At 41.9% G+C, this 24666-nt stretch overlaps 2 protein-coding genes across 3 annotated transcripts in view; one reads left to right on the forward strand and one right to left on the reverse strand.

The window, feature by feature from the left end:
- The window catches only part of EEA1 (early endosome antigen 1), a 136452-nt gene extending 129094 nt beyond the window's left edge, over positions 1–7358 (forward strand). For both annotated transcript variants that reach the window (XM_074941912.1, XM_074941913.1), the window contains one exon: positions 1556–7358. In XM_074941912.1, coding sequence (XP_074798013.1) covers positions 1556–1678 — 123 coding nt within the window. In that variant the 3' untranslated portion in view covers positions 1679–7358. The remainder of the gene's footprint in view (positions 1–1555) is intronic.
- A 2111-nt stretch (positions 7359–9469) lies between these two features.
- Positions 9470–24666, reverse strand: part of PLEKHG7 (pleckstrin homology and RhoGEF domain containing G7) — a 44121-nt gene continuing 28924 nt past the window's right edge. Inside the window, exons 12-13 of the mRNA XM_074951075.1 lie at positions 13809–13906; positions 9470–9577 (exon numbers count right to left, since the gene is read on the reverse strand). Of these exons, the coding sequence (XP_074807176.1) occupies positions 9470–9577; positions 13809–13906 (206 nt within the window). The remainder of the gene's footprint in view (positions 9578–13808; positions 13907–24666) is intronic.

A 24666-nucleotide genomic window follows, 5' to 3' on the forward strand; every position in this document is an offset into this window, starting at 1 on the left:
TCCCTTGTGTGGACACAGGTTTTAGCAATATAAAGATACTTACATCAGTATGGCTTATTTCTGTAAATTTAAATTCAGGCCTGATGTAAATGAGTGTAATTCTATTGAAATCAATAATGATTCTCGCTTACATCAGGCATGACTTTAGTCTTATATTTTGACTTTGAAGTACTTTTTAAGCACTGACTAGATCTAGAAATACAAGAGTCACACACAGCTCTGTCAGTGTAATCCTGTCCTACTTCCCCCTTTGCAGTCCTTTGGTGTTTCCTGAGTCACAGTTCAGGGAAACTGCACCTGTGTTGCTGCTCACTGGTTCAGCAAGGGCATCCACGCTTGGTGTTCAACTCCCCAGGTGCTGCTTTTCTTGGGTGGAGACAGGAGTCTCTCTCCCTTCTGACTGGGGCATTCTCAGGCTGGACAGTTCCCTGCCTTCACTGTGTCAATCCCAGAACAGATAGATACCCTAGGACACCACACATCTGTCTTTTCAGACACAGATAACAGTGTAATTGCTACACATATAAGTTGCCACACAGTTCTTTAATCAAATCCACTTTATTCTTAAGGTAAAAACATTACAGAGAAAACATACTAAAAACAATAAAAGAACTTACATGCATGCTAATAAGTTTGCCAGAATTCATGCCAGCTCTCACACGGGCTCTGGCAAGTGCAGTCATTTAATATCCCATTTTAAGGGCATTGGTTACAAGTTCATCAGAGCTTCAGCACAGAACAAGCACATTGCCTGCTGAGACCTCTTAAGACTAAGTCTTTCCAAGGTTTGGGGCCCTCTGTGGACCAGGGGTCCTGTCCGTTGGAAGAAGGCCCTGAGCCAGATTAAAACCCAGGCTTTTGTCCAAAAATATTTTCTGTTGATCCCTGGAGAATCCAGTTTGAACTAGTATACGCATTTCATCTAGAAGGGTGGCTTCAAAGACTGATAATGGAGAAAGTTCATTAACATCCCCCTCTCCCTACTGCAGAAGGTGCATACCATGCCACAACAACAGATACACAATTGTATTTTTAATACAGCGTCCCCACGGGTGTTAAACTAATTCAGTACGGTTTAACTTAAGCTTCACTGAGTTATCTTAATTCTATAAGATTTGTTCAATATATTACAGGATATAGTCTATCACAACTGCTAATTGTACTGAATTATAGGGTGGTTTCAGCCATTTGAAGGGATTTGATTAAGCCCATGAAACATGCATATCATGGACCTAAAAAAGATTGAGCGTAAAACTTTCAAGTAACTCTTAAATCCCATTAAAAATAATTTAGGAGGCTACGAGTCCTTAAAAGTCAATGAGACTTAGGCTCCTAAGCTACTTAAACACTTCTGAAAATGTTACCCTTATGCTCTTGAGAGATGGAGTTGTATATAAATCCAAAGTGCCACTTAGCCCCCAGTGTTAATAATTTCAATGCACATCTGAAATTAAAAAATGTAATTGATCTGATACTTTATGTAATAATTTCTTTTCATGTACTGTGCCCACTATACAGTATTTGACAATTCAGTATTTGTTTTCATCTTTCACAGCATCACTGTAGACACTGTGGAAATATCTTTTGTGCTGAGTGCTCCGCAAAGAATGCCTTAACTCCTTCTTCTAAGAAGCCTGTCCGTGTCTGTGATACTTGTTTTAACGACTTACAAGGATAACTGATTATCTCAAATGGCACTTAACGTTACGCTAGAATAAGAATTTCTGTTGATGCACTTCGTACAGCACTCAGACTACTATTCAGTTTGAACAATGATTGTAACACTTGCAAAATTTAGTATATTTTAAAATGTTTTATTGATACTAAGTAAAACTATTGTATTTTTTGTGAGACAGGCATCAGATCAGCTTATTGCCATTTACCCAGGAAAGAGCTTTTATGTCTAAGTTAGGAACACCCAGTTATTTGTAAATAAAGTTTAAACAGAGAAGTAACAATGTATTTTTTTAATCTTTAATTTTTGTGTTCAAAAGAAACGTGTATGTGATATTGCAGTTTTTGTTTCTTTCAAAACAGTAAGTTGCAAAAATTTGCAAGGATTTTGTGTATCAAATATTGCTGTTTCAGTGGCATAATTACATTTTAATTGTTGCGTTTGATTGCATAACTGCCATACTTTTAAATCCCCTAGTAATTTCTTTAGGAGTTTTTCTCCTCTCTTGCTCTTGAATTTTTCTCTCTAAGGCTCCAATCCTGCAATAGTGGCAAACACCTGTACCCACATGGAACCCCGCTGACCTGCATGGGGCTCTGTGTGAACACAGCAGTCTGGCCACATAGAGCTTATTGCAATATCAGTGCCTAAATCATTGCCCAACTACAGCATTTATATATTGGAGTACCTTTACATGTACTGTAAGGTACTAGCATTTGTACAGACAAGCTTGATTTAGTTGGGGATTGGTCCTGCTTTGAGCAAGGGGTTGGACTAGATGACCTCCTGAGGTCCCTTCCAACCCAGATATTCTATGATTCTATGAAGCTAGAAACGGGACTGCAAGTTTGGCTTCTGTTCTAGGAATGTTGCATAAAGCTCTCCCATATTGATTGATAGATTTGTTGAATAGAATATAACTTTCCAGATTTTCTTATCTGTGGACATATACAAAAAATTATCCTCAGTTCTATTCTTTTTCTTTCCCTACTAACCATAGAAGCCCTTAAAGGTCCTTGGTTGGTCTTTGAGGAACACCCAACTGTCCTATGCTAGGTTTCCTACTAATGACCTATATTCGGAGACTCCAGCATTTTATATGATCTCTTCTTCTTGTCCCCCACATTAACTGGAAGAGGTTGGGATTATTCTAACCCTAACTGACTTGGTCTTTCCACTGCTTCTCCTGAACCTGTGGTGTTTGCATTTTTCTTAATCCTGGGTCTTTCTTGGTACAATAGTTTCATGATTTGGTCTGCTCAGAATGGTGGTTGAAACTGCTGCTGTTTTAGTTATATACAAAACAGTCAGACTTAATTAAGAAGTGAGCATACAATTTTAGACTCCGTTACTGTCATATTTTTTTCTCCCTACTTGTGCTGGAGGAGTTTAAAAAGCAATGCATATACGTACCTCTCTTTGTTGTGTAGGCAGAAAAAGTAAAATGTATGTACCTGTAATTTTTCCTTCTCTGAAGTGGGCTCCTGCTGCTCTATGATCCATTGCAACTGGGTTATTCCTCGTCATTTTCCAGACCCATTGCCTCTCTAGCTCCCCTGCTAACTGCCCAAGGTAAAAAGACTAAAAGTTCTAATGAATAAATATTATGAAAGATTAGCCATCTTCATTCATGCCATCTTATCGAAGACATGAATTAACAACCTCAGAAATGGTAGACAGGTTTCAGAGTGGTAGCCATGTTAGTCTGTATCAGCAAAAAAACCGAGGAGTACTTGTGGCACCTTAGAGACTAACAAATTTATTTGGGCACAAGCTTTCGTGGGCTAAAACCCACTTCATCGGATGCATGCAGTGGAAAATGCAGCAGGAAGATATATATACAATATGGTACGCACGAAGGGAAGTGGAAGGAGAAAAATTTAATTGCACCTCTGCCTGTAGATTCCAGCTGTCATTGGTAAGAAAAACAATTGGCTGGTGTAGTACAAAGGCAGGTGAGGTAAAACCCACTGACCTAAAAGAGGCCAGACAGGAAAGAGAAGGTCTACTGGCACTGGTAAGTTAGCAGAGAGAGGCCATGCTACATAAACCACATGTGAAGGAGCTGAAAGGTGGAATATAGTCAGTGCTCAGAACCCTCAGGCTGCCATATTCTAGTGGTGACTGGTAATAAGTATGGTGAATCTGAGCCATTGGAGTGGGGATTTTTTTTAACTGTAGTTTTTTAACTGTAGGAGTCAGAACTGCCCTCAGAGAGAGGGGGCTGACAGAACCATTGATGGGGAAGGGCTGCAGGATGCCAAGCACAAGAAGAACTGGCTAAGATCTTTTCTGGAACAACTGGGCCAAAGCAGTCTGAAAGGAGTGAGAGGTCCTGCCCCATGGGATTTTCCTAACCCTCTGACTAACTGGCTGGAGATCCTCCTTGACACCATATTTCAACCCAGTCAGAACAGAAAAATGGCCAAGGACCTCTGACTTGTTGCTCTCAGATACCAGGTCCTGCTGATGAATTTCTGCCCCACATAAATTAAGGCTTGCCTGCCACATTTCTGCCGTTGGAGTCAGCCCTTGCTGCTATGTTTCACCTTGGCTTGGAGTTCTGAGTAGCCTAGGACCACTGGCTTGGAGATCCTGCTGAGACAGCTTCTGTTGCTGCATTTCTGCACCAAACAGCTAAAGCTGTATGCCACATTTCTGTACAGGTGGAAGGCAATACAGTAGTGTGTAGCTGGTCTGAGCAGGAGCTCCTTTGATCTTAGCTGCTACGTTGCTATGTTTTCTCCTCCAGGGTTGGTTTCCTGCAGACTCCTGTTGTCCAAAGATCCTTCATCTACTAGGGGCACCAAGGAGAAAGAGAAAAATAAAAAAATTATAATGGAAAAAAACTCCAACCTGGAGATAGAAAGACCTGGAGGAAGCACCTGTTAGAGTTAGAGACTCAGTCACTTTTCTGAGAGAGAGATGTGTGGGGTTCTTTTTGTTTTATTTTGTTTTTTAAATACAATCCTCCTGCCCAAACCCAGTTCTTGGAAGATGCGGACTGATCCAGTTGTAATGGATCCTGGAGTACCAGGTGCTCATTAGGGGGAATAATTTTGTCACTCTTTGAATGACTTAGACTATTGAGATCATCTCACTGGAAAATCTTTTCTTAGTGAAGCAGGAAAAGATTTTTGGGGAAAAAAATGTGAAGTAGCTTTTTGCAGATTATTGCCAAAAACAATTGATTGCCATTTGCCAACCTGTTGCTTGACATAAAAGAAGTGACCCCTAAAGCAGAATATTCTCCAGAGCACAGTAGGGGCCCCAAGAAACTCAAGTACTTTCTAGTTTGTTAATGTAACTTAAATGCAATATGGGAATACATGCTTCTTACAACATTTGAAATTTATGACAAATACCTGGAGATAGAAAAGAAAATGCTGGAGCTTAAGACCAGAAGGAAAATAAAAATTGTCTAGAGTGACGAGTGAAAGCTCTGTAATGACACTAGGATTGGAAGAGGTTGAGAACTGATGAATTAATTCATTGCAACCTCCAAAAACCTCTGGAGGAGTAGGAAATAGCATTGTCACTTGCACTATGCACTTTTTTCTTTCTAGCATAACTGAATATAATATACAGTAAATGGAATGGCAATTTTGAATGCATACGTGTAGTAATCAATCCACAGTGGGAGATATTTTTAGCTGGATTTCTCCTTGAATTATATAACTCCCCTTTGTTGTTAAGGGGAGTTGCACTCATAATTGCTCTGCACACTAGGGGAGCATAACCCAAGGACACACATAACAAAGGAATGGACATGGTCTTTAAAAAGCACGGCTGTGTTTATAAAGCTGTATCTTAAGATTTAAAATGAGATATGAATTTTACATATTTAAAAAAAAATCATGCCAATCAGTTTTCATTCTCCAAGTAGGAACTCTTGTACTCACCTTAGGTTATAGGGTAAGTATGAAACTAACACATACACACAGTTACAGCAGAAGTCACTAAATGGTTTGCTTTTCAGAAATAGTAATAACAGAAAAGTAAAATTCTTGTAGAGAAACGTACCTTTATTTGTCAATTCCCCCCCCCTGGGGGAGGGATCTAAATAAAGCAATTTGCATTTTTAGAGAGAGAAAACATAACACACCACTTTACATTAAGGTTTTAAGAAAACAAAGAGATTTGCTAGTAGGTAACATTAACCATTTCTACCTTTGTCCACAGCATACCATATAATACTATGCACTCATCATACAGCAGGTTCATGAGTATCTTTTCACTGGATTACATAGAGTACATTTGAAGATATTAAATGGGAAAAAACTCTGATGTTAAGCCTCTCAGAAGAGTGTTGTTTTAGAAGCAAAAAATTTAGTGAAGTTTCCTCCCCCCCCCCAAAAAAATTTAAAAATAAAATCCCAGTCATTTTTAAATGCCTTTTGGGGTGGGGGGTTAGAGGGGTGAAGAGAGTGGCTTGTGGAGAGTATGTTCATTGTTTATCTGTCAACAGGCCAGTGCTGGCCGGTCCAGAGCTCCTGCTGTTGGCTCTATTGCAAAGTACTTTGTTGTATCACCTTGTTAAATCCCAACTCCTGGCACCAAAGGGATATTACAAGACTGTCTCACTGGGTTAGTGAATACCGGAACTTTTTATAGAAATGTGTCCAAAATGCTGCTTGTATAGGATTTGTCACTTTTGTAAGAAAATAAAATAAAATAAAAAAAAATCCAGCCCACCACTCGATGCCATATATGATTTTATTTAAACTACCTCTCAGTGTGTATTTCAACCAAGTAGTCCAGTTTAATAGGGGTTCCTCACTGTAGTGTTATGTAACAGTTATAGAGACTGCCAAATTTGCAAGTTGTCTGTCACCAAAAAAAAATTTAGTCTTTTAGTCTTTTTGCGTATGCTTAAACAGTATCCACTAATTTCTAATTATTGTAGACTCGGTCGTTCTTTTTTACCTTTGTAGTTTTAATCCTACAACTCTAGCTGTTGGAGGGGAAATAAATCACTACCACAAACTTTCATAGTTATGGTCTGTTGGGTTACAACAGTGGTATAGGGAGCTTTGTCATAGCATCATCCACTAATTAATCCACTCTTAATTTAGCCTTTTTTTTCACAATACTCTAGATATGAACTTCATGAATGGATTTCTTTAATGGACGCGTGCTACAAATTATATTGCCTTGTTTGTCTCTTTTCTGAATTTTAATGATCAGTTTATTATCATTGCAGATGTGAATATTGGGCATAAAATTGACTAATTTTCTGTGTAATTGTATAAAATAGAATTGAAAAAAGCTTTATGTTTTTAACCCACTATTTAGAGATAATGTGTTACGTTTGCCTTATGATGCAGTTTTACCTACGGAACACTGCACTTCTTTTAAACTGGATCATACACTCATAATGGGCATACTACAAAACTTATGTATGTGTAGATAGACTTTGCATGAACATTTTTTCATCAATTTGATTTTTAAGTCTTACTTTCAGTGTTGTGTTTACTAATTGTGATCATGTAGTTGTGCCTTACGTTGTGAAAGAGTTTAGTCCAGTATGCACTGCAATTCCTAAACTCTGCAACTGGGTGGTGACTAAAGTTGTGGACAAGAAAATGATACCATGCATCAACTAATTCTGTGTAAAGTATGATGGACAGATGCTTGTTGAAATGTTACTTTTGTTTTCTAATCTGTTAAAGGAATGATAATAAAATTAGATCTTTCTAATAGACCAGTTTTGTAATTTTCACACTTATCTTGTCCCATCTTAAAACAACATTATTTTGAACTGTGGGTTGTATTAGTTTAGAAACTGATTGTCAGGAAGCAAAAAACTAGAGAGCACACTTGGCTTTCCAGCTTCTTGCTCCTGGAGGAATTGCCAAGAAACTTTTCACTATTGCAAGGAGGTGATAAGGGCCATTATTTACTCAATTTCAGCATTCACCAATTTCATTCAGAGTGATTTGCTTTTCCCCTCTATCTCAAAATCTGTCTCCACACTCAGTTACTTGAGGTGGCTGTTGTGTTATTTTGGACATTGGCCAAGTAGTGTGTAGCAGTCAATCCCTTCTGTCATTGACAGTGTTACCTTTCTGTTATGTCCAGTGTAGTCTGTATTGCTCTGGCATGAGTGAGGGAGGCTCAAAGTCTGCTTCCTAGTCTAATAAGCATCTTTTACTTTGCACCTGAACACCCTTTTGTAGGTCTGTCTTCACTGCAGTGTTATCCTGAATGATTGGCACTCAAGTCTAAGCACCAAGGTTATCCCAGTTCGGGTGTAAGCAGCCACATTGCAAAGCCATACCTAAATTATTGTCTCCTCACTGGTGCTGCACAAACCCATGTGAGGTGCTAGGACTTCTGGGATCATATCCCATGGTTCTTAGTGCTGCATTAAGCTGCGCAGCTCTGATTGTTTCCTAGTGAATTGTGGGAGAACTTGTTTGTCCTTCTGGGCATGGGGTTGGGGAGGGGGGAGACACTGGAGGACTATCAGCACTCAAGTGATGGAGTCTGAGTCCTCATTGGAAAGTGGGTGAGTTACCAGCACAGGTGTAAGCAGCACTTGGACTTCAGCATGTAACTCAGGACAGGCCTGCTAGCCCGGGTGTAGAGCCAGCACCACACCATGTAAGAGGGTTTTGTGTGTGGACAGCAGCTAGGGTAGGGGTAATACCCCACTAAGAGTCTGAGTTAACACCGTAGTGAAGACAGCACTAAAACTGATGGTTTCTACTGAAAATTTTATATCCTGGGGTTGAATATTCAAATTCTTCTACACACTCATAATCAGCATTGTATATATAGTCTACATAGTCATCAGTAGAGCCCCGTGAATTTCTTCTTATGTGATATATAATTTTTCATTTTATTTTATTTTTTAGAAACTTCTTGTTTTGTTTTATCCATTCTCCCCCACATGGCCCTGGGGGCAGGGTTTGCAGATCAAGGCCACCCTGCCCTCACCCCACAGTGGTGTCTCCTGTCCTGTGAGGCTGGGCCTAGATTCCTGCTCCAGGTGTTGCAGTCGGGTGTTTGTGGTTGCAGTGCCACTCACATTTGGCCCAGCTGCCTCCCATCATTATGTCAGAGGGGTGATAGGGCCAAATTTGAGTGAGTGGCATTTTATTTCGTTTTATTTGGTATTATTTCATATTTGTGAAACAGAAAATAACATGGGGCTCTAATTTTCAGTATGATCCTGTAATCCTTCCTCATGCTTACACTGAGTCCCGTAATCTGGTGCTGAGTAAATCTCAAATATACTTTTACATTCTGCAGCTGTTTGAATGTAAACCCTGTAGGTACTTTGCCTCCTTATAATTTATCTTAAGAAACTGATCCTGTGTAGCATGTAGATATGTTGGTTATATCCTGAATGCTTGGTTTGACCACTGAAATATTAAGTCACACTGTGAACTATCTTAATCCAAAGTGAAATCTGAAGTGAAATTGAGCTGTCTAAGAAAGGTAAGAAGTAGCCATCCAAATACCAAAGTCTAATCACTGATTGAGGTACAATATTGAAGACAGAGAGCTCTGACAACTCTAGAACAATACATTATCTTTGGGAAAACCACCCATGTGAGGTCTGTTGACCAGTTTAGCCAAAGTGAGACGCCTTGACATTTATTCCTTCTTCAGGTAAAAGACCTTTTGTGCTCCACTTTGGACAAGATGCACCATGTCCAGCCTCCAACCAGTCAGGTCATAGGGCCATTGTTATCAGAAACTAACAAGGATTGTTAAAATAAAGAATTTTGTTATCACCATGTAGACTGGCTTCAACCTGGATCTGTCAATTTCGTATATACACAATTAAATTTCAGAGGATTCAGCTGGCAAACAGAAAAAAGAACTTTTCTGAGTTTCATGTCTGTTGGCATAATTGGAGACCGCAGTTTCTATCTCTGACATCCATGTTTTCTGTAAGAGGAAAAATAATGCTTGATAAACCCTGAGGTCCTAAAAAAAGTTTTAATAACTAAGATACCTGAACTTTTAGAGTCTTGAATCTATAAAAATACATTGTACAGTGTTTGATGGGGCACCTTCTCATAGCTTACCTCTAGAAGAGAAGGTTGATTTATGTCCATAAATTGTTCCGTAAACCTGGGATCCAGATTCTCCAGTCTGGCTCAGGGCATATTACGCTGCATAAGTGGTGCAAAGTGGCCTTAAAACAACCAAAATCTCTGTGGATAGGGAAACTCTCTGCCGCCTCCTGCACCACCCATCTCCTCACCCCCATCATTGGAGGAGGAACTCATGATCTTTCAAAACTCATGATCCTTCATTGGACTGAGGTCTGGTACAGACCTTATGCCAGAGTAGACCCCCTGCTATCCTCATTTATTCCAAGGCCATTCACTCAAGTAGTCACACAGTGGAGAATCAGGACCAGAATTTTTGTTTAGTAACACAAATAACTTTTCTATGATCCAAAAATAGGTACTTTCCACTGTTGATTAGCCTATATGTGCAAAGAGCGGAGCATAGGTAACAATATCAAGCAGATAAAGGGCAGAATAAAATTGAAGCACAATCCAAGTTCAGTTCAATTACCATGCAGTCTCTAGCTTTCCCATAGAAAACATGATTGAGAAGCCAGAGTGTAATATTCCCAGCTGGGCTTCTAACTGCGCTGTAGTGCAGAGATGACCCTGGTCATATTTGTAGATGGTGTCTTCTTACCCATGGGCAACAGACAGTCTTCCTTGTTAATACTGTTACTCTATGACTATCCTAGCACTTGTGTTGGTAAAACTTATGTCACTCAGGGATGTGAAAAAACACCCTGGACTGACCTAAGTTACACTGACTAAAGTGCTGGTGTGGACAATGCTATGTCGATGGGAGAGCAGTGCTCTGAAGATCCATAACGGAGAGCATCTGTCCCTGCTGGTGCAGATGGTGAGAGTCTCAGGGACCTAATGGACTCCTCACTGCTCCAGGACACCAAATGAAAAGTAATACTCAGGAATGTCTCTTCCCACCTGGATGGCCAGGAGGCTAATAGCTGAGCTCCTGTGTCCTATTGGCTACAGATCTAGCCAGGACTGTCTGCATTCATCATCTCCAGAGTCAGACAGAGTAGCACCGTATTCAGGGAAGACAACGGGCAAAAAAAACAAAACAAAAACAACCCAACCATACCTCTCAATCTTCAATCCAACCAGTGTTTGACATAAGCAATCAAAATGTGTGGCAAGAAGCCAAACTGTTTTTTATTGCATACTACACCATGACTGATAGGTTCTATAGTTAAAAGCATTTTAATCTGTTTTTAAGGAGGTTTTCTCACTGGATGAATTAAATAAACCTGTTTTAAAAATAGAAAAACAACTGCAGTCATGTGCAACTCTAAGGAACCCGCATATAAGTCATGAACAATGTTTGAATACTGGATCTTTTCTATTTCTACCACAGAGCTCTAACTTTTGATCTAAGGGAGTAATGGTTATCTTGTCTGTGGAGCAGCCAGAGGGGGGAGGAGGAGGGTGAGAGACGCACTTTGAAGTGGGTGATTGTGACAGGGGACACTCACCTCTCATGAGCACCTCCTGTCAGGTGTGAACCTGCACACTCACTCTCTGCTGCCAGCGCCCCCTGACAGCTGTTAACCTTATCAGGTGGGCCTTCAGTGGCCCAGCCCTCCGGTCAGGTCACACACAATAAAATGAACAAATAAACCCTTTCCAAGGTAAAAAAAAAAAAAAAAAAAAAAAAAAGTCCAACAGGGCCTATCCCTGTGCCCTGGTTGGTATTTGCAGCCCTGTCTCTAGGCTCAATTCTCAGCCCTTCTGGGCTAGATTTAGGACCCTCCCTGCCCTGGTATGGAGCAGTGCCTACAGGGCTGTCTCCCTGGAGACATCAATTCTTCTCGACCCAGCTCTCCAGCCAGGTTACTCCTTCAAGGTCAATCCGCTTCCTGGGATAACAGAGTTCAACAAAGGGTTCGTACTCTACAGGGTCATCAGCCATGTCCTAAAGCCCTTTAAATTCCAGCTTTGTGCTTGGGCTTCTACATGAAACTTGTCCCCTTCTTGGGGCTTTCGCCACTCCACCAATAGGGGGAGACCCTGGCCCACCCACTACTCCAGGTCCCAACCCAGGGACCCAACAAATAGCAATCATATGTTGCTTCCTTTAACTCCATTGTTGCTGCTGTTCCTTGAGCCATTTCCCACGTAACCCCTTCCTCTTCACCCTGACCTCAGGCCTGAAGTGCTCAACTCCCTTCCTTCCTCACGGAATGCCAGTGCCACCAGAACCTGTCTTCTGGTTCTCACTTGAGCACTAACAAGGGGGCACCTTCCTTACTCCTCTGGTCCTGCCAGAAATTGACCTGCTCAGCCCTGCAGCTCTTTTTAATTGTGCCTGCTTCACTCTGATTGGCCGCTTCCCTGCAGTCTCTCTAGGCAGACCTGGAGGACCCACCTTCACTGCTTCTTTTCCTCAGGCAGGGTGTGGTAGGATCGCAAAGTCTCCAGCAGACGGCCTGGTACACCCTGTCACAGTAATACAGCTGTGTGCTACGCAATAGTGAAATGTTGGGTTCAGGATTCTTGGGCTTAATTCCTGGCTCTAGGAGGAAGGGTGTGATCTCGTGGTATGGGTCAGAAAAGCCAACCAAATAGACTGGGCAGAGCCTTTCTGATGGGCAGAACAGCTGTGTGAATAAGACTTAGTCTGCCATATGAGAGACTTGGATTCTACTCCTAGCTCTGCCAAAGTTACTTTGTGCAACTTTTCCATGAACTTATCTCTTGCATTCTCATATGTCTGCTGAATGTCGTCTGACTGCGCTGTGCAGCAGCACAGGGAGCCTGATTTAGCTGTAACGTGGAACATCCCGCAAAATCCAGTAAATCTAAGAGCTGTCCTCAGCTGCTTCAGGATGCAGTAGCCTTTTCTGAATAGGACAGATCAATGAGAACATATCACTCTGGTGCTCCATGCAGTGTACTGGCTCTCTTTGAAGTGCCCCAGATACTTCAAGATCCTGATCTACAAAGTTGTCGGAGGGTCGCAGACAGTGTTTTTATTCTGAGACCCACAATACCAGCTGTAAACATCAGGGCCCCTTGGCTGAGCTAGTTGAAAATTGTGCTGATCGTGAAGTGCATAAATGGGGCCAGCTCATTTCATGGAGGCCCCCAAAATACTCTCCAATGCGATCTACCTTTTAAAAAGAATGTGGAACTGAAAGACAATGTGTTGTTGCATTATTATTAACCTATAATGAAGATGCTGTTTAATATCAGGATTTTAGTGCTCAAACATATGTTGCAGGACTCGGAGAAGATGGAACTAAACTGGAACACTGCCAATGTTGGAAGGCTAAGTATTGTAGCAAGACTGTAACTACTTTCAGAACCTATTTCAGATGTGAGCCAGTGACTTAGAAGTAGAAAGGGTATATTTATTGCCTTGCCCTGGGGCACTCTGTCTACCATGTTCTGTATTTTTAAGCATTAGTGTTATTTGAAAGTCTCATTTTATTCTTCTGGGTGCTAATGAATGAAATACAACATATAGAACCAATCTGTTATGTTCCATGAAGCGCCTAGCCCACATTTAGATGCTGCACATAAATAATAAAATGTAATGGTCTATTACTCAGAATTCAGGCTGGTGTGCAGATGAAGGGGAACTTACATACTCTTGGAATCAAACTCGCTTTCTTGGAGACAGATCTGTTTTCATACCATATCCACTGGTATGTAATTGCAATCGTTTTATAAATGTATATAATAATATATATGCAAAAATGATAATATACATTTTCAAATTGTGGTGTGGGGCAATTAGACTGACAAATGTCAGTTTTATGGTCTGAACATTATTACATAAAAATTGTTTTAGTTTTTGGGAATGGCTCAGTTTCTTGATTCCTGTTATGCAAGAATTGAACTTTAAAAAGTCAGAATTTGAAAAGCTAGTATGTGACCTGCTGGAGGTGCTCACTTAAAATCAGTACATGGGTACTGTAATTACAAACTCTATAACGTGTGCAATGATTTGTTTTAGGGAAGAGAGTAAATCAGGTCATATTTCTGTCAGATATAGTTGCTTAAAGTAAAATTCTCTTTAGAAGAGATCTTTCCCCTGATAAATGTAATTTTAAAAAGGTCTCATAAAATACAGGACTTACTTTGACAGTCTCTGTTTGTGCTTGTAGAAGGAAGACTCCGATGCACTGTTGATATCTATTTTCATGTTGTATTACAAAAGCATTTCGCAGCCCAAGGACTATAAAACAAAACAAAACAAATGAAAGAACACACACAAAGTAAGCCATCTTATCAGAATCCCATCAGATTGATTCATTATATATCAATCATATCTTTGTTTCTCCTTGGAAAATCAGCTTTTCTGATTGTGTATTAGAGAAACACATGCTGGCAGTTTGAATTTTATGTTATGAAAAAAAATAGCCTCAAATAATTTCAAAAAGTTAGTTCTGCAATTAGCTGATTTTGAGTCTTGTTCAGGGGGGAAATGGTCTACGAGACGTGCTATGTGTTGTATTGAAAATACTGGGGGAGATTCTTTGCTGTGCCAAGAGACAAAGCAAAGAACTTCCAGCCCAGGGGAAAGGGGAGGGGTCTATGGTGGCTTTAAACCACCTGTGCACCATCCTGATACTGGCTGGAGAGGTTCTAGGTGGCTGGAGAGGTTCCAGGTGTAACTTAGACAGCCTGTGTGAGTTATGGCTGTGAGAGTTATGGCTGCCCTATAGACTCCTTACTTAGAGTCTCCTGTGCCTGGTGGCACATAAGGCAACCCATTTTCCCCACTGCTGTCTGTCCAGAGCAAGATGTTTGACTCCATCAGATGTTGCCATAATGGAGACAACTTCCTTTTTGATCATCCTGTGATAGGTCATTCTTTGTCCTGCCTGGCTTCTCTTCCCTCCAGATGGAAGCCAACCTAAGATGCATCTTGTCCTTCTGCCATGGGGTAGCCTGATGACCTTGCTGAACCACTGTAACCATCTCTGTCTGATTATTCAGTCCCCAGTGTGCTGACAAAGTTTCTTCTTAAAAAGCACTGCTGAAATTCATTCAGCTTCCTCTCGTACACTTCCACCATCTGCCACGTTTCCAAGCTGTAAAATTTTATTGGAGGATAATAGCATTGTACAATCTCATTTTAAGTGTGTAGATGTATCTTCTTACTCTTCCAAATATTTGACAAATGGGAAAATAATCCACTGGCTTTGCTGATTCTTCCTTCACTTCTTTAGCAAGCTGACCATTAGTAGATATTGTACTTCCAAGAAGGCTGAAGTAATTAATTCTTTCTTACTCTTTTCCATCAATCACATATCAACCAGTGTTGACAGCATTCTCTCCTATCTCCATGATCTTGATCTTCTGTGTACGGATAAGTCCCATTTTGGCAGCTTCTGATTTTTTGCTCATAAAGAGTCTTTTCATTCCCACCAAGCTGATATCCAACATGACTGTATCATCTGCAAAATCTAGGTCTTATCTCTTACCCAAATAACACCAGTGATCTGGGCATTAGCCATTGCTCTTCTCATCACAAAGTCTGTGACAATGCAGAAGAGAAGTAGGGAGAGTATGCAACCTTGCCTTGCACCACCAGTAACAATCTGTGACTCCATTCTCTGTCCTGACACAGCAGGCACACTCATCATGTACAGCTTTTATCCAATTAAACATGTGAAAGCAGGGTCTGAATGAATGCCTCCCTGACAGCTAGCTGGGAGGGGAAGAGACTATAGCTGTGTTTATGTAAATACGGTTTGCTCCTGCTCTGTTTACATATTCATCATTTACAGCTGTCAAAGGATCAACTTTGGCTGGTGTTGGGTACAAATGGCCTTAGTACTGCATGCAGGGGTAGTGAAATATGATTACCAATGTTGTAATTATTGTAGGACTACAGGAAAGCAGGACTGTGTTTAACCTGTCCCAAATGAGGGGGAGGGGGCCTCCTCTGTTGGAAGAACCTCATTAAGCAGGGGCTCGAATGTCAGAGCCCTGTGAAAGTAAGAGGGGTGGGGATAGGAGTCCCGGTGTCAGGGTCAGGAGGTTGCATAACCCTTCCCCCGGTCCTCTCTAGACTGGCATAACCTGTTCTTCCCCACTGTTCAAAGAATAGAGCTAAACAGGCTTCATTAGGAGCCTCTCTTGTTATTTTAATTGCTCCATCAGAGCTGAAACCAGTTGTGGTTGAACTGTGTTTCTGCCCTGTCTGCTGAGAGCTAAAATCACGAAGAGCTGAAATCACTTGAGATGGGGCAGTGTTTCTGCCCAGCCTACAAAAGAGCTGAAAATCACTGAGAGACTGATGTGCAGAGGTCACAGCAGAGAGGCAGAAGGTGACTGACAGTCAGCTGGTGAATGAGTGACCAGCATGGTGGTGGCGAAGAGGTGTGATGAGCAGCCAGCAGGGTGGTGGTGGTGGAGAGGCGTGATGAACGGCCAGCAGGGTGGCGGTGGAGAGGTGTGACGAGTGGCCAGCAGGGCGGCGGCAGAAGAGAGGCACAATGAGCAGCTAGCTGGGTGGCTGGTGGAGGGGCACGGTGACCAGGTGGCCGGTGAGCGGCCAGCAGAGCGAGTAAGATGCCTCTTTACCCGCCACCCATGGTGGGAGGTGAACTCTGCAGATGCACCTCTGAACTCTGGGTCTGCACTGTGAGTGGGGTGTAGAGAAAGGGTGCATGTGAAAGGGACTTTTGGGTTGATAGACTTGAGAACCTGAGGGGAAAAGGGCACTGCCCAACCTACTTTGGGGTGGGTCTTTTGCTCATGGTTTAAGTTTATGAACCCTGTTTGTGGTGTTTTCCCAAATTAACTCCAAGTTAATTCCCTCCTCTTATTAAAAGTTTATTTTCTACACTCGGACTTTGTGCTTGCGAGTGGGGAAGTATTGCCTCTCAGAGGCACCCAGGGGTGGTGTGTAATTTCCCCAGGTTACTGGGTGGGGGCTCGAGCCGGTTCCTTGTTATATCAATGGAACAGAACCCCTAGATATTGAACCTGGCCCTGGTAGCTGCTGGCTCCACCTGGTAGAAGGGTTACACATGTTTGTTGGAATTCCACAGAGTCTCAGGATCTTCTAGAGAGCTTCTTTATTAAACACTTTCATAAATTCAATTAAATTGAAAACCATCTTCTGCTGGTATTGTAAGCCTTTCTCAATAAGTTTTGGGAAGGTGGAAACCTGGTCTGAACACCACCCCGTGGGTTGAAATCCACGATGTTCTTCCTGAGTACTTTGGCAACGGCAGTTTTCCTTCTATTCAAACTGATAATGCCAAATGCTTTTCCAGGTATAGATAGGAGTGTCACCCCTCTCTAATGAACACAAATAAGTTGGTGCCCCTCTTTAGGGATCATGCAGATAACACCTCTTCTCCAATCTTAGGCTGCAGCACTGCCTGGAGTCTCCACAGCACTGCATGTTGTGACCTGGCCTCCAACACGCTCCTGACTTTAAGGCTTACGATAGAGTCCTTTAAAAGGTAGTCTTGTGGTTGTCTTCTGCAGTGCCTGCTCTGGGCAAATCTTCCTCTAACAAGTTAATGGGGCTTTGAGAGATCCTTTATGCTACCCTGGCCCTTTGACCTGACATAAAGGGGCCAAAGAGGGGTGAAGAGCTCACTCATAGTCTTAACAGTATGCTTTCATACATTTCCTTAAGATTTTCCATCAAAACAGAGTGGAATCAATTATAATTGAAGTAAGAAAGTAACTAGACCTTTTAAAAAGGAAAAGCAAAATGGAATGGTTTTAATGTTTTTGGTGTTCCAGGCAGTGTCGCTATGCGGTAACCAAGGGTTTGTCTACACAGCATTTTGAAGTGAGCCTCCTAGCCCGAGTTAGCAGACCTGGATTAGCGGGACTCACTCTAAAACTAGCTATGTAGATGGTGTTTGGAAGTTGCAGCTCGGGCTGGAGCTCAGGCTCTGAAGCCCACCCCTCCCAAAGGTTCAGAGCCCGAGCTTCCACTTCAAAGTGCTGACTACACAGCTATTTTTAGCGCACTCATGTTAGTCTATCAACCGGCCTAGGAGGCTTTCTCCAAAATGCAGTGTAGACATATCCTTAAGTGCTCTCAGGTGCCATAACTCTTTGTCAGATGCTGTGTTCTTTTTCACACTTGAAATTCACAGGGGTGTTGAGATCATAGAGATCATTGAAATGTAGGATTGGCTGGGACCTTGGTAGGTCATCTAGTCCAGTCCCCTGTACTGAGGCAGGACTAAGTATCATCTAGACCATCCTCAACAGCTATTTGTCTAACTTGTTCTTAAAAACGTCCAATGACAGAGATTCCACAACCTCCCAAGGTAATTTGTTCCAGTGCTTAACTACCTTTAGAGTTAGGAAGTTTTTCCTAATGTCAAATCTAAATCTCCCTGACTTCAATTTAAGACCTGTTCTGTCCTCCCTGGTTAAGGAGAACAATTTATCACCCTGCTCTTTACAACAACCTTTTATGTACTTGAAGACTGCTATCATGTCCCCTCTCAGTTTTCTTTTATCCAGACTAAACAAACCCAATTTTTTTCAATCTTCCCTCATAGGTCATGTTTTCTAGACCTTTAATCATTTTTGTTGCTCTTCTTTGTACTTTCTCCAATTTGTCCACATCTTTCCTGAAATGTGGCGCCCAGAAAGGGACACAATACTCCAGTTGAGGCCTAATCAGCGTTGAGTAGAGTGTCTTCTTACAACATTTCTGCAAATACATTCCAGAATGGTGTTCACTTTTTTTTTTTTTTGCAACGGTATTACATTGTTGACTCTTATTTTGTGTGTGATCCCCTATAATCCCCAGATCCTTTTCTGCAGTACCTCTTCCTAGGCAGTCATTTCACATTTTGTATGTGTGCAACTGATTATTCCTTCCTAAGTGGAGTTCTTTCCATTTGTCCTTATTGAATTTCATTCTATTTAATTCAGACCATTCCTCCACTTTGTCAAGACCATTTTGAATTCTAATCCAGCCCTCCAAATTGCTTGCAACACCTCCAAACTCGGTATCATCTTCAAACTTTATAAGTATATTCTCTATGCCATTATCTAAATAATTTATGAAGATATTGAAGGGAACTGGGCCCAGGACAGTTCCCTGTCGGATCCCACTGAATATATCCTTCCAGCTTAACTGTGAACCACTGATAACTACTCTCTGAGTATGGTTCTCCAACCAGTTGTTGGAAAGTTTACTTGTTAAATTATTGCTATGAAATAATGTTGCTGTAGCATGTCCATCCCCTGTAAAGTCAATTTATTTTTAGGAACAAGATCTCCTGAGGGGACAACACAAGGCAAGAGTATTTTGAGAAAGAGAGAGCGTGCATCGCTTTTCCTAGCTGCTCCTTCAGATGGTGCCTATTGTTCATGGTCATTGATTTATTGCTGTTATGTAGTAAATTCCCTGCAGACATTACTTCAGACAGATGCAGCACTGCCTCTAACTCTGATGGTTGATTTCAATTCCAAGATGGGACTGCAAGTAGCCCTAATTCAATAGAACTCTTGGGCATGGGTTTATCTGTAAGCGTGTGTCTAATCCCATCTCTGTTCAGCAAAGCATGTGCTGAATCATTGTGGATTTCAATGCAGAGCACAGCTGTGCTTGGTTTTGTTCCTGTTTTCAGTGGTGTGTACACCAGACATTTCTCTACCCAAATGGCCCACACTGCACAATTCCCTCTGACTTCAATGGAGCCAGGATTTCATCCCAAGTATTTAGGTCTGAGAAGTTGTTATGGGGACTTTCCCTCATGCCTTGCATTTTGGGCTGCACTTTCCCTATTACACCCTCTCTCCCTCCTGGGATGTGTGCTGGGGTAGCATTGCAACACTGAGCCTTGGAGTGGGCCCAATTATGATTTCATTAACTTTTTTTATTCCCTGCTTCCATTAATACAAGTGAGATCAGAACCTGGCCCATTTATTTTATATTTAGTACTGCTGGGAGGACAGGTCAAAATTCAATTCTGAGAATGCGGGATGGGATCTCCTCCCTGCAAATGATGCCCCTGGCCTGAGGTTAGCTTTTAAAAACTGTCATAAATATAAAGGGAAGGGTAACCACCTTTCTGTATACAGTGCTATAAAATCCCTCCTGGCCAGAGGCAAAATCCTTTCACATGTAAAGGGTTAAGGTAACCCCGCTGGCACCTGACCCAAAATGGCCAATGAGGGGACAAGATTCTTTCAAATCTGGGGTGGGGGGACAACAAAGGGTTTGCTTTGTCTGTGTGATGCTTTTGCTGGGAACAGATCAGGAATGCAGCCTTACAATTCCTGTAAAGTTAGTAAGTAATCTAGCTAGAAAATGCATTAGATTTTCTTTTGTTTAATGGCTTGTAAAATAAGCTGTGCTGGAGGGAATGTATATTCCTGTTTTTGAGTCTTTTTGTAACTTAAGGTTTTGCCTAGAGGGATTCTCTATGTTTTGAATCTGATTACCCTGTAAGGTATTTACCATCCTGATTTTACAGAGGTGATTCTATTACCTTTACTTTAATTAAAATTCTTCTTTTAAGAACCTGATTGATTTTTCATTGTTCTTAAGATGCAAGGGTTTGGGTCTGGGTTCACCTGTACCAATTGGTAAGGATTATTATCAAGCCTTCCCCAGGAAAGGGAGTGTAGGGCTTGGGGGGATATTTTGGGAGAAGACGTCTCCAAGGGTCTCTTTCCCTGTTCTTTGTTTAAAACGCTTGGTGGTGGCAGCATACTGTTCAAGGACAAGGAAAAGTTTGTACCTTGGGAAAGTTTTTAACCTAAGCTGGTAAGAATAAGCTTAGGGGATCTTTCATGCAGGTCCCCACATCTGTACCCTAGAATTCAGAGTGGGGAAGGAACCTTGACAAAAGCATATATCCCAGAGGACAATGCAGAGTTCAGGCTGCCAAGACATGCCAGTCATCTCTAAATTTGCTATATTTGAGGTACCTTTTTGATAACCATTTAGTTTACACCATTTGCTTTGGAGCAGTGTGCTTTTATGTACTATTTGCTCTTATAAAATACCTCTCATCAAAGTGCCAAACAGACCTCAAAACACTCCTAGGAGATACCAGCAGGTAAGTGTTATATAATCCCCATTCTGCAGTTGGGGAAAGTGAGCCGCAGAGTGGTTAAATTACTGGCCCGAATCGGTAAGTACAGCAAATCCATAGCAGTGCTGGGGATATAACTCAGAACTCTTGACCCTTACTTCTGAGATCTACAGGGAATACAGCTATTCAGTTTCAAAGATGAAATTTTCAGAACTACTGTAAGAGACTCTCAACATCAATGACAGAGAATCTACACTTCACAGCAGTAAAAACTAGTAATCTTTACTGGAGCAGCATATCTGTGTCTGTAAGGAAGGATCCTTCCAGCTTACAGGAATAGGATTCTCAATAGAGAGAGATCATAAGGAATTGCAACGTTTAAATTCAGAGCAGTGATGTTAGGCATGTTGCTCCTTATGTACCTTCAAAGACAGATTTCCACTATTACTCTTATATCTCTAGTACATGGCCCTGGTGTTTGAGTATAGTTTTGCCTTTAGGACAGGCTTCCTAGCATTATGAGGGTAAGACTTCTCGTCATTGGACTGACATGTGGCAGGCTTGAGGCTAGACTTAGAGTGTGTAATTATACAGCTCTTGTCTGCTGATAAATTCTGCTCTGAAGGGTACTTCCTTACTATTGCAATGGAATATTTCTGCAGTCAGCTGGATTTCTTTCCAGGATAGGACCTGCCTTCAGTAATATGACAGATGTGCTCTATTTATTAGACCAGAAATCAAGCTTAATCTATTTATTAGACTAAAAATCAAGCTTAATCAAATTGTGATTAATTTGACCGCTGCAAGTCAGCATAGCCCAATAAAAATACAGCTCTGAGAGCAGTTCTCAAAATATTAAACACTTGAAAGTTACCAGCAGTGAACTCTATCCTGCAGGCTGCATATAAATTTCTGTCAGTTCCATTCTCTGTTTTCACAAGCTCACGACTTTCTAGGACATTTATCTTTTGGGCTAAAAATTTCCATTCTCTGTTCATTGTTTAAAGAAAGAAACCCTGCCAATGGATTAAAAAAAATTGAGGGTCAGATCACAGATAGCTGCCGTGTGAACTGTAAGCTCTTTGGGGGCACAGACAGCTTTTCCTGTGTTTGCACAGCAGCTAACACAATGGGGCCTTGGACTAGGACTGTGATCCTTGGCACTATGGCAATACAAATAAAAGCTGCTCCAGACACAATCTGAAACAAGCACTGTGTGCACTGGTAGGCTTGAGGGTGGGAGAAAATGTGAAAATAAAGAAGCACTGGATTGAAAATTGCTTCTGGACTAGGCTCAGGGTTTTAGCAAAATTCGTCAAATCCCCATTAAATATTCTTCATGCAGCACGAGAGGCACAGCGTCTGCTCCTCTCAGATCACTGCGGAGACAGCTTTAATGATTGTAAATATCTCATTAACACGAGCAGCCAAATTGTCCCCATGAGCTCCCTTAACATTGCAGAAGAGTAAACTGAGGGGAAATTTTGAACCCTGCTGCTTTTGGGTTTGGCGGCAATATTCTGTATATTAAGATTTCTTTTTAAACCCCCCCCCCCCCGACTCCCTTTTCTGTTGCAGAGGGACAACTCTCACAATGTAGTCCGCTGTGCTGCTGCTGTTCGTTCAGCCTTGCAGCAGCTTTTCTCTAGCAGCTGGGAACTCCCCTTCCACATCCATTTCATTGGGGTGTAGACGTCAAAATCTAAGTGGGGAACCACTTCATAACCTTCTAAGGCACAAAATATTTTCTGAAATCATTAGGAAATTATATAAAAATGCCTCTTCTAATGCTAGTGCTGAGCACAGGCCATTCCTTAATGCCAGAAACAATCAGCTGAAGTTATAAATGTTTTGCACTCTAACACCAGCACTAGCCAGTTACTTAATTCTAAAAATCCCACTGCCAGACCATGAGGGAATCTGGAGGGTGGGTCCTGTCACATCATATCCCAGATCATAGGCAGTGAAATCACCCACTGCTCAAAGTTCCCAAATGGATCCTCACAGGCTTCAGTCCCCCTAGCTGGCTTTTAGAAAACATTTGATGGGGTAGTATAATGCCGACAAACCCCAGTCATTGGCGGGTGGGATCGAACCCGGGACCTCTGGAGCCATCTGGCCCTTAGCTAAGGCTGTAGAGTAGACTCATTAATCTCTAAGTGGTCTTGGTGCCACTAGAAGGGACAGAGCACCATACCCAGGAGGTGTGTGGGTTACAGTAGCTCATATCTTCTCCTATCTAGTTGTCCTTGCACTAGTCCCAGAGTTCCTACTCCTGAGTTTGGTGCAATGCCAGCCCATATGTTAGTACTGGAAAAAGCCCATGAAAAAATTGCTCACAAATCCCATAAACTACCAGGTCTGAATAAGGACTTTAAAGTCACTTTTGGTAGCCCTGCCCTGGGAATTGCAATTGACTCTTAATGTGACAAGACTTGGGTGCACGAGAGTACACGAGACAGATGTTTTGCAGAACACCATGGAAGGGTGTAGGGGTTTTTATGTATATATTTAATTAGAGGCTGTGAATATAAAGCCCCATGAGCTATCATGGATAGTCAAGGATTGGGGTAGTGCAAGTCCTCCTGACCCCCAAAGAAGATTTGCTTTTTTCATAGAATCATAGAATATCAGGGTTGGAAGGGACCTCTGGAGGTCATCTAGTCCAACCCCCTGCTCAAAGCAGGACCGATCCCCAATTAAATCATCCCAGCCAGGGCTTTGTCAAGCCTGACCTTAAAAACTTCTAAGGAAGGCGATTCTACCACCTCCCTAGGTAACGCATTCCAGTGTTTCACCACCCTCCTAGTGAAAAAGTTTTTCCTAATATCCAACCTAAATCTCCCCCACTGCAACTTGAGACCATTACTCCTTGTTCTGTCATCTGCTACCATTGAGAACAGTCTAGATCCATCCTCTTTGGAACCCCCTTTCAGGTAGTTGAAAGCAGCTATCAAATCCCCCCTCATTCTTTTCTTCCATAGACTAAACATTCCCAGTTCCCTCAGCCTCTCCTCATAACTCAGGTGTTCCAGTCCCCTAATCATTTTTGTTGCCCTCCGCTGGACTCTTTCCAATTTTTCCACATCCTTCTTGTAGTGTGGGGCCCAAAACTGGACACAGTACTCCAGATAAGGCCTCACCAGTGTCGAATAGAGAGGAAAGATCATGTCCCCCGATCTGCTGGCAATGCCCCTACTTATACATCCCAAAATGCCATTGGCCTTCTTGGCAACAAGGGCACACTGTTGACTCATATCCAGCTTCTCGTCCATTGTAACCTCTAGGTCCTTTTCTGCAGAACTGCTGCTGAGCCATTCGGTCCCTAGTCTGTAGCGGTGCATTGGATTCTTCTGTCCTTAGTGCAGGACTCTGCACTTGTCCTTGTTGAACTTAATCAGATTTCTTTTGGCCCAATCCTCCAATTTGTCTAGGTCCCTCTGTATCCTATCCCTACCCTCCAGCATATTTACCTCTCCTCCCAGTTTAGTGTCATCTGCAACCTTGCTGAGGGTGCAATCCACGCCATCCTCCAGATCATTTATGAAGATATTGAACAAAACCAGCCCCAGGACCGACCCTTGGGACACTCCACTTGATACCGGCTGCCAACTAGACATGGAGGCATTGATCACTACCCGCTGAGCCTACCTACCTACCGACAATCTAGCCAGCTTTCTATCCACCTTATAGTCCATTCATCCAGCCCATACTTCTTTAACTTTTCCCCCCAACTCAGGATCCTCCCTGGCCATGTTTAACTGTTGACCTGGAAGTCAGCCACTTGTGGGGAGAAACTTAATGATATTGACATTAATAACTGAATTTCGGATCAAAGTCAGAATATTAACTACAAAGTCCTGCCAATAAATTATAAGAATGAAATTCAGTATTGGTGTAGTTGTGTTAGTCCCAGGTTATTAGGAGGAAAAGGTGGATAAGGAAATATCTTTTA

The sequence above is a fragment of the Natator depressus genome, chromosome 1, assembly GCF_965152275.1.
Source record: "Natator depressus isolate rNatDep1 chromosome 1, rNatDep2.hap1, whole genome shotgun sequence".
Classification (NCBI taxonomy): Eukaryota; Metazoa; Chordata; order Testudines; family Cheloniidae; genus Natator; species Natator depressus.